The 10653-nt window shown below is 41.4% G+C and overlaps 1 protein-coding gene across 5 annotated transcripts in view; it reads right to left on the reverse strand.

Moving 5' to 3' along the window:
• The window catches only part of mcamb (melanoma cell adhesion molecule b), a 38558-nt gene extending 28164 nt beyond the window's left edge, over window positions 1–10394 (reverse strand). For 4 of the 5 annotated variants that reach the window (XM_030399127.1, XM_030399112.1, XM_030399121.1 and 1 more), the window contains exon 1: window positions 9991–10179. In XM_030399127.1, the coding sequence (XP_030254987.1) occupies window positions 9991–10054 (64 nt within the window). In that variant the 5' untranslated portion in view covers window positions 10055–10179. Of the gene's footprint in view, window positions 1–9990 lie in introns of all 5 variants that reach the window. The other variant, XM_030399104.1, reaches the window with a different exon arrangement.
• Window positions 10395–10653: the final 259 nt, after the last annotated feature.

The raw sequence follows: 10653 nt of genomic DNA on the forward strand, positions 1-10653 counted from the left end.
AATTAAGGGAACCGTTCCCCCCAAAATGAAATGTCTGTCATTAACTACTCAACCTCGTGCCAAGCGAAAGTCGGGTGAACTTTTTCAGTCCACAAAACATTTCTGGAGCTTCACAGCAAAACAATGAAGCTGCTAAGCTTAGAGCATTAGCACACACCTCATCTTAAGTGAGTGCGTAAGCTCGACTGTGCATCGAGGGTTTAAATTATGTCTTTTAAAATCAATTTAGGATTGGATGTTGAAAGATAGACTTGAAGCTATATCGTGCTTCACTGGTTGCTGGTTTTTTGTTTGTTTTGTTTAACTTTAGCTGTCTGAATCTTCATTTTAGGGTGACCTGTTCCTTTAACCCCACTGTAATGAAAGCCTGAAGACATTGGCACTAGGTAGGGGAAAAGAAGTCGGTGCTGCTGAACGTAACGTGTGATTTTGCAGAAACGTCCCACATTGATGATTCTTGTCTATTGACAGGGTGGACTTTACACACAGCAGCGTGTCTGAAACTTAACTGAGACAGAAGAATACAGAAGAATCACAGCCCTTCCTGTGTCAAAACCACAACTTTCTCTTCTCCATTCTTAGATAAACGGCTGATCCGTCCAGTTTCAGAGGTTATATAAAGTCATACAAACCTCCATGAACACAAACCGCAATTATTACTTTTGTGTCCACCAAGCAGACGTACAAAAAGTCCAGACTGCATGCTTGTGGGGAAGAAAAAACACAAAGTTGCAAGTGTATTTTTCTGCTGCTTGCCCTGCTGTGCTTGAATAAGAAATTCAATAAAAGGCATAAATCAAACTCCTCAGCCCTGGACCGGCTCCCTGCACCTCTTCACCACGTCTTACATGGCTTCAGAGTTTATTTCAGGCCTGATACAACAATGTGCAGTTTGGCTCGGTTTGTTGTTTCAACCGTGACCATAGTTTAACTGAGCAAGTCATCACACAGAGTAGACTTACATTTATTGCAACCTCGCTGCACTAAAGTGTTCTGAAGTGTAGCAAAAAGATCTGGAAGGATAAAACACGTATTGTAATTAAAAATATAAACGCGGACAAGAAGTGATGATGAGGCAAAGTACTAGACAAGTTTGATGATCAATAATGCGCCATCACACTGGTGCTTTAGTGCGCTGCTCCCTGGAGGACCTCACGGTTTGATAAGGACAGCAGATCAGCTTTCTTCCTATTGCCAGCTTCATAAAACCAGCTCTCCTTGACTTTTAAATATCTTCCAAATGAAGGGGTCGCATAAACAGCCCTGTAATTCTTGTCAAGTGAACTGTGCTCTGAATACAACACGTCAGAGAGGAAACAGGCCGACAGAGAGTGCAAGGTTCAAACCTGCAAAACGCTCGACTGAGAATGCAACAAAACGCTTCGTCCTGTTTGTATCTTCATTTATTTTGACTCAAGCCCCACATTAACCTCTGAACCCCTCTCACTGCAATAAAGAAAAAAAGGCCCGGGGTCACTCATTTAACCTGATAGGGCATTTTGGCGGTATTTTACAATTTTCCGGCTCTCCAAGTGTCAGAAAAATGAGAGGCTCTTAATATGATTTATGTCCCCACATTGTTTGCACATTGGTTTAATGGGGAGCTTGTCCTCTCCAGGCTCAATTATCAAAGTTATCTCAGGGATCAGGTAGCAGCTTCTGCCAAAGCCTAATAACCTTCCCCAGTGCTGAGGCTTTTACACTTACTATTACTTACGCTGTGCTCATTAGCCTTGCCTTGTTGTTTTATCAACTGTTTTCACAGTGACAAAAACCTACATGAGGAAAGTGGATATTTGAAGATGTATAAATCAGCCATGACTGTGGCTGCGAACATGTGTAAACAGGACATAGGTGAGGCATTTGATAAGATCTAACGTAGTGCAGCGCAACATATTGCTGTTACTTGATATTAATGATTAGTAGGAATTATCATTTCTCAATCACAATTTTAATCTTTTACTGAAAAAAATCCCAAATATCCAGTAGATCAATTTAGTCCAAAACAGTATTCCATTATGAAAAGATGATTAAGTGGCAGATCTTGAGATGGCAGCTGTTTGATTGACAGCTCATTTGAGCAGATATGAGCTTCTATGCCCACCCTAGAGCCTACAATAGTGATGTATAACAAAAATCTCTCTTCGTTCTCCTCACACGCCAGCCTCAGAAATCTAAAGCATCGTATAGCCAATAAGTTTTCAGATCCAGAAGGTTTATATCAGTTTTTAAAGTTCTAAACTTGAAAATTATGCAAGTTTATGTAGTTTTATGAATGTTGCTCTTTGAATAGGCTGATTTTCCACTTAATCATTTGTTGTTTTTTTTACTATTTCAAATAGAAAAAGTTATTCCAAAATAAGGAAATAAAGAACTATAAGGAGTTTTTGCCCCTTTTACTCTCAAGCAGGGGTGTTTTGAGGTCACAAAATGGCAATCTGTTGCAAATTATCTGAATATTTCCTCAAAAAAAAGTGTCCATTTTTAGTGATATTGTTAACTAACTTGAACTTGGACCATGTAGGATGTGGACCCATTGTGTTCACCAGCTAATAGTTGCAGTTACAGGTCATGTGTAGGCTTATTTTTGCATCAAAAAAGTAGTCAAGGTATTTCAGGATAATTTTACAGAAACTTCCAGGAATGTTAATGAAAAACATCACATGTGTAATTCATTACATAATTCTAACCAGAAAATGTGTAAAAGAAGATCAGGAGCAAAACTTAGAAAACCCTTAGGACGGCTGTTTGATCATGTAACCCCTTCAGTATAACAAAAAACAGCCTTTTTCTCGCAGCTTAGTCACAACTTGTTATGGGCAGCAGACTTTTTTGTGATTCTTGTCAGCTGCTGGGATGGTGTAAAGTTTATCATCTCAACAATGAAACATTTTCTAATTGTCCACATGTAGAACATGAGAGAAAGTGAGCTCAGACTCTCTGGTTCTGCAGGCTGTCGGCGTTGCCAGCAGTGAAACAGTAACCCTGCTTTAACCAAAATAACACATGGTGACAACAGGTCATTAAGTAGTGACAGTGAACTGACCTGAGTGGGCACGTGTGTGTGTGTGTGTGTGTGTGTGTGTATGTATGTGTGTGTGTGTGTGTGTGTGTGTGTGTGTGTGTGTGTGTGTGTGTGTGTGTGTGTGTGTGTTTATCCGTGCCTGTCTGAGTGTGTTGTCAGGACCATGAGGGCACCAGGTGTACGCAGCTGTTCCTCTGATCCAGGAGCTTCAAAGACTGTTAGAGCAGCAGTAGGTGTGAACACTGAGAGCAGAACCGGCTCTTCAGATGCTGCGTTAGCTAAAGGTGAGCGCCAAACGGCCTGATATGAATGGATTTGCCCTGCAGCCACATATGGAGCAGTACATCAGAGTACAGTAAAGCTGTCCAGTGTGCGTTCATCCCTCTTACAGATGAAACGCATCATTGCACATCTGCAGACAAGGCTGATATTGTGCCCGGGCTCTCTGTTGGACATCAGCGATAGTGTGTTTCTTGTAAAACCAAACTATGATGTAAAATGTTGCAAGAAACTGGACAAATAAGGAAAACCTGTTTTTCTGAAAGCAATTATTTGGTTTGCCCGTTTGAAGCCGAGATGCAGGCAACAAAAAATGGTTTTCCTTTGGGGGAGAAATGTGGAGAAAAGTGTATTTTTCTCATTGTTCTGGGAAGCAAAGACTGAACAAAGCAGAACATTAACATCCTTCCTTCCCACTTTGGCAACAAAAAGTGTTGATAATAAGATATCATTCAACGCGGCTCAGCTGCAGATTGTTTCTTCGCTCGAGCTACATTACACAAACAATCATTTGCTGCTACTCAGTGAACGCACACAAAATGGCCTCGATGACAGCAGCACAAAGTCCTGGGAGCTTTCTCCACCAGTAACAGCCCCCCTCTCCATCACTGGTTCGCCTTATTGACCCAGGTAATGGTGATAATGGATGTTATTCACATCAGGAGGAAGATCAAACAGTAAAAGGAAACCCTTTGCTTCTACGGTTCATGCTCCCAAGTGCAAAGCCTCAAGCCCATTATACTGCTCAGCAGGGAAACACCGGATCAAAACGCTGTTTACATAAAAAAACAATAATCGCCTGAAAACAAATGCAGCTTCTCTTCTGCTTTCATGGTCAAACACTCAGAATACATTGACTAATTGGAAAAAGTGTGTTTTCTCGTTTTCTCTACATTTAATCAACTTAAGACCTCACAGTGCAAACAACCACTCAAAAGTATTAGTGGAGTGCCACAGAATGAAGCCGTTGATGGTGATGCAGCTCATAAAAACACCTTTAAACAACTTACAAAAAATCTGAATAATTCAAGGTATTGCTTTGTCAGAATATAGGTTAAGAAGGAATACTTTAAAATTTGATTATACTGCTATACATGCAATTTTAGTCAAGTAAAATTTTAATTGTCACCTCTTAGATCATGGGTGTGTCATTATATTGGAAAAACAAATGTTGTTTTCCAGACTAACAAGATGATTTCCTTGTGCTCTTGAGATAACAAGATGAATTAATCTGTTATCACAAGAAAACAAAAGCTTGTTATTCCTTATAGCCTGAAGTTTATCAGGTCAGCAGTGCCATGCCAGCACGCACACATACAAGTGTAGCAACTGTCAGATTAAGGAGTACCCATTATTTAAGATAAAAATGTATTAAAAGTACATATGGTTTGTTTTGAAACTCCTAAAAACCACCCACACATAGCAGTGTGGGTGTAAAAATCCACCCTTATGAATCTTATGATGTTGGTATTATCTTCAAAACAACATTTATCTTGTCATCATTAACATCATAACTTGTGATCTCGAGCAAACAAATAAAATGTAACTTGTTATCACAGGAAAACATAGAAAAAAAAATTATGTTTATGTTTTATTTCAGAGTTGGCCATGACTGTCTGTGTCGTGAATGTATTTATTATCATTTCTATGTTATCATGTCGCTCTATGTCAACGTGTTACATTTAATTGTCATTGAATGTTTACGTATGTCTTGTACATTTTGAGAACGACAAACTACTAATCATAAAGAAAAAAAAACTTCAATGCAAAGGATTTGTTCAGGCTCGAGAACTCTTATTTGGACGATTACTGAAAATGTGCACGTGAGGCAGAGCAGAGAAAGACAGACAGAGAAAAAAGTTGCTGGCGGTCACACAAAAGCTCTGTAGAAACTATGGTTTCTTGCACATCAGAGCATTATCAAGTCTAGATGGTTTGCCATGTTGTGTTTACACTTAATATGTATTATTTTCTAATAAAAGGTCAGGGCATCACTACAGAGTGACAGTAATAGTGTCACAGTAATCGTCTGAGGGCCGCCTATGTAAGTTTTGCTGAGCAGCAACAGCTGTGTCCACAAGTGGTGATCACTGTACAGATTACTGGATAATGGCCTCCCTACATTTCCCTTGATTCTGTTTAGACAATCACATGATGTCATCATTGGCCAACCTGACTGCCAGCAGGTCAAACCACACCATCAGCAGTCTTTCAGTGAGGCATGAAACCACTGAAATGGTTTAGGTGACATTAAACTGCCGTGATATTGATAATCAAGTCATTTGTTTTAGTCATTTTTAGAGGGAAAAACTCCTAATCGTCACTCCTCTGTGACAGTTGACTGAATATCTTTGGGTTGTGGACAAAGAGACAGTTGAGGATGTCATCTTGGGCTTTGGGAAACACCGATCAACATTTTTTCCCAGACATTCAGACATCTTATAGAGCAAATACATTAATCAATTGATGGAGAAAATAATCAACAGATTCATCAACAATTGAAAAATAATTGTAGATCCTGAGGATAAAGAGCAACAGTAGCACAAAAGGAAAGATCTTATAGGCCTTTTAACGCTGAAACTTTAAGTCCTTTCAAAGCAAGAGACAGACACCAATACACTCAACCTGTTACACTCTTGTTGTTTTCAGCTATGTTGTCTGTTGCTTTCCTATTAAACTCAGCTGTACTTTACATTTCTATGGCACAAGACTGATATTATCTTGCCTTCATACTGTTTCCTTTCTGAATTCCACTGGGGCTCTGGATTATGTTTCACTAATCCTAACAGCCGTAAATTCACCAAAACAATTCTAGATGTCTCCAGACTGATGCTGCACTGTCACGGCCCAGATCAAAAACAGTGTTGGACTGCTCCCTTCCTGCGTGGTCTTCTGAGCAGTCCGTTGCATGGGAACACAAACAGAGTGCCTGAACAGCTCGGGGCTTTATTTCAGGACACAGATAAGACACCATGTGCCCGTGACGAACTTTCTCTACAAAGGGACATCAGTTGGCTACTAAGACGCATAAGGCAAAGAATTTGTGATATTTTTACTAAAAAATACACTGATGTATCCTGCAGAGATGTGCTCGCAATGAAGAAGGGTGAAAGTTAGTGCAAAATTACTGACATTTGACATTTGTAAAAAACATAAAAAGTCCTTAAAACTCCTCCATTTTCAAACAATTATGTCCAACCTGCTCCATGCAAAGCTGCTCATATAAATGGAAATGACACAGTCCCTGTCCTGAGCTGTGGATATGTTCCGGAAGAGGTCTGAATTAAGGAATTTCCATTTCAAACTAGCTCTGCTCTGCTGATCCTCTGCCAGATTAGCCGGCCTCAATTTTCTCGTGACACAAGGCCATTTATTGTCCGCGACCAGCTCGCTTCTTCTGTGGAGCAGCAGTTGTTTTGAGACATATGAAACCGAAGTAGCGGCAGAAAGTGGCGACCTTTAAATGAGCGAGGTCTAATGTGGCTGCTCTTTGGCCCGGCTTGATTGGCAGATGTCACAGGAAGTGAATGGTATCCTTATCGGGGGTCACCGCTGCAGTCCAGCAGTCTGTCCTCTGATGCCATCAGGGGCTAGACAGAGACCTGGGACAGACAGTCACACCCATTCATGTGTGTGAGGGGAAATAAAATGACCACAAACTAACCACAAGAGCTTTTTCCCCTACAACTGTGATCAAATAATCTGGTGTGAAGTTTGTCACAATACTTTCCTGCTCAAATATCAGGATACACTGTATCATTAGAGATGGGCCTGATCCGATCCTACATCGGTATTGGGTGCGATATAGATGTCATTCACTCAATCAAGCACCTGCTATGCAAGACAACAGCCAAACATACACCACCAGGTAGAAGACTCTCGCTGACACTTTTCGCAAAAAAAGTTCTAGCAGACAACCCAAAGGCTAAAGGGATTACAGAGACCTTGCTCAACTTCATTATACTCGACAAACCACTATATATCATGGAAAATGTCGGATTGCGTAGCCTGTTGGAGCTCAACAGACCAGGTATGGTCCACCATCCATATTCCTTTGGAATACATTTAAACTCAATGCCGTTATCTATATATAATGTATTTATTTTAGCCTCATGATGTAACCTTACATCAATACCAACAATAATAATGAAAATATTAAAATGAAAAGAGCCTTTGTGTTGGATTCTGTATCCGTATCGGCCGTTGTGTATCGGAATCAGATCGGACCCATCTCTTGATATTATCATCGCTCGCTTACTCAGCCAGTCGAGCCAAGCAAACTGGATTGAGCGATGGACCAAGTGAATTTGTGGTGTTGCCCACAACTCCTTAAAGAAAAGACAACACAGAGCCCCATTCAAATCCTTTGGCTCGCCATTTTCTCCCGCTTTAAACTCAACATACTTCCAAACCGGCGAGCTGGCATTTTTTGTCTGCGTGTCAAAGCCCTGAAGTCACCTCCCAAGTATCCATGCACACTGCCTCCGCTGCCATGACAGCACTGCTGCATTTTCTCTTCAATATGAAAGCTGAAGATGCCGTAACAGCTGTTCAATGTTGTGGAAAAATATTGCATATAACGGCATATATTGTGATTTGTCGATTAGTCGATCAACAAATCTGCAAAAATTCTAAATCTGAAATTGCGATGAATATTGATGAAATACATTTTTCCATCTTTTTTTTACATTAGAGCAACATTATTCAGAAATTGGCATCTTGTGCGATTTGGCGCCCCCCAACACTGAAGTTACATAGTGCAGAAACAAATGATAGGGGGGCGGAGTGGCTGAGACAGAGACACCACTCACACCATTACAAGACATTGAACCATAAAAGCAGTTATTTTAGGGGGTAAAAGTTACATAATGTGGCTTTAAATAAACTAAACCGCTCATGAATGATTAGGAATCCAACACAGTGGAAACAGCTCTCGTGCCAAATTTCTATCACTGTCACGTTGATACCACTGTCCGGACAAACAACTTAACTTAGATATACAAACATAACACAAGGAATGGCGGGGCAGATTATGGATTGGAGGTAAAGGACAACAGCAGCACAGGCGTGAAGAAAGCCAGAGAAGAAGCACAGGAAGTGGACTTGATAAGAGCAGGGAGGGTTGGAGGAGATCACGGACAATGGTCAGGCCGAAGTCAAACAGGAGATCGAGCACAATGCGGTGACCAGAGAGGGAAACGTTCACATGGTCGAGGAGTAACAGGCATAAGGAAAAGTAAAGGTGTGTGGAGGGCAGGAGAGAAGGGAAGTGGAGCTCACAGAGAGGAAGGGGTGGAGGGAGGAAAGCACACGTTAACCTGTCTTGCTTCAACAAACAAGCAGAAGCACACCCACAAAAAAATAAAAAGAGCTTTCAAACTGTGGACAGCTGAGAGACACATAATACCGTGTATAAATCTACTCTCCCACGATCTCTTCTAAAAATAACCATTCATCTGCACCTCGTCAGATAACATCCAACTTGTTTAATTACAGTCCCACATAGTCTGACGGCAAACGGCACAGGTGGACGGCCTTGTATCGCTCTCAACCTGTGAAGCGAGAGCCGAACTCACTCTGGGAATGTGCTGTGAACTTCTGTGTGTTGAGACAAGAGCTGACAGAAAGCAGACGGAGAGCTCCCTGAGCCACAACTGGACCTCTGTGGATGTCAGAGGCTAAAAATACATGCAGCAAAACTATTGAAACTAACTTCACAACGCCATGTAAATTAGCAAAGTACGATGTCTCATCCAGGTCATTTCAATTGAAATCTTTTACAGCAAAGCAGCAATCGGTTAGCCAAGAATTTCCCATCTTTTTAAAGGTGCACTGCGTAGCGTTGGGGAAGGATATTTAATCAGAACTAAACTAAATCAACAAAGTGAACAAACTCTTTATTCTCATGAATACATTCATAAACAGACTGGCCTTATAGGACGACACAGTTTCATACTGTTTTACTTTGTGTATATGTAGCGGACCCTGCCCTACCTTTCTAGCTTCAAACAGAGTTCGGGGGACCTTATTTTCCTCTGAGAGTAGTTTGTTTATTCAGGACACATTTCTGAGTTTGAATTTATTCTCCAAAACTACATAGTGCCCCTTTAACTTTAAATTCCTGCATTTATCTAATCTTTTTTTTTTTTCTTTTTTTTTCTTCATAACACCTGCAAACAACACACCCATCCACAGCCTTCACTCTTCATGTCTTAATTCTGAAATCTTCAACTAAAGTCTGAGAAACTAGTTTACAGCGCATGGATGGTTTAATACCCTGGGAGGATTTTGATTTTATTTTTATTTTACTGAGATGTCATGTAAGCACAACAGGACTGTGCAGCATCACATCTATGCAGTGTAACTCCCACTGGAGCTGACAGCATGCTGCAGGGAGATAAAGTTTCTGTGCAGTCAACAGTTGAACTACAACCTCTAGAATGGTACCTTTACCTCACATACATGTTAGGAAGTTGGACAAAAAAAACCCAGTCTGAGCTGCTGGAACATCACACACAATGCAGCCCATTCATTCCTACTCTCTTCTCTGAGTGTTTCTGTGTTGTATCCTGACACTGAAAACAGTCTGGAGCAGCTTTATTCCCACCGACAACTGTGCAAAAAATGAATAAATAAATTAAATAAAGCCCTGGTGCTGTACGGATCCAGTCATATCGGACACTCACCTCCCCAGGCGTGGAAGAGGACCAGAAGTCCGACGAGCAGAGAGGCAGCGTCCCGTACAGCCATGGTGGTTGTTTGGTAGGTAGTGCAGCTGTCCGTGCTGGGGTGTGTGTGGAGGGAGTCTGACAGGGACTGGTCCTCCTGGAAACTGTATGAACACACACACACACTCACACGCGCGCAGAGAGAGAGAGAGAGGCGCGGGGAGGCAGATGATGCAGGAGGGGCAGAGGCTGGAGGTCTGCGCTGTAAAAAATGTCCGTCTGCTCGAGGGATTGGGGCGCAAAACTAACCTACAAGGCGACCCATTCTCTAAACTTTAAACATCTCTGGCTCCGTTATTTTAAATGGCGTATTTACGTATATAAATAGACAAGCGTGAGTCCAGTGCCTGAGTTCAAATGGTACGCGTGGGTGGATATTTTTTGCAGTGTGCGAAAAGAAAAAGGAGGAACTTGAGTGAGAGCGGCAGGAGGGAGGAGGTCTGGAGAGAAATACAGTGTGAAGTTATAATTTACAGCTTTTTTGTAGTTTCCCAGACTCCATCGTGATACATTTCTCCACAAAGAGGATCATAGCTCGTGTTCTCTCCACGGGAAACCATTTCTGGTGAAAACCAACTCACCCTGACTTGATTATGTGAACCTGGTGTGAAAAGGTGTGAC

This window comes from Sparus aurata, chromosome 2, assembly GCF_900880675.1.
Source record: "Sparus aurata chromosome 2, fSpaAur1.1, whole genome shotgun sequence".
NCBI lineage: Eukaryota > Metazoa > Chordata > Actinopteri > Spariformes > Sparidae > Sparus > Sparus aurata.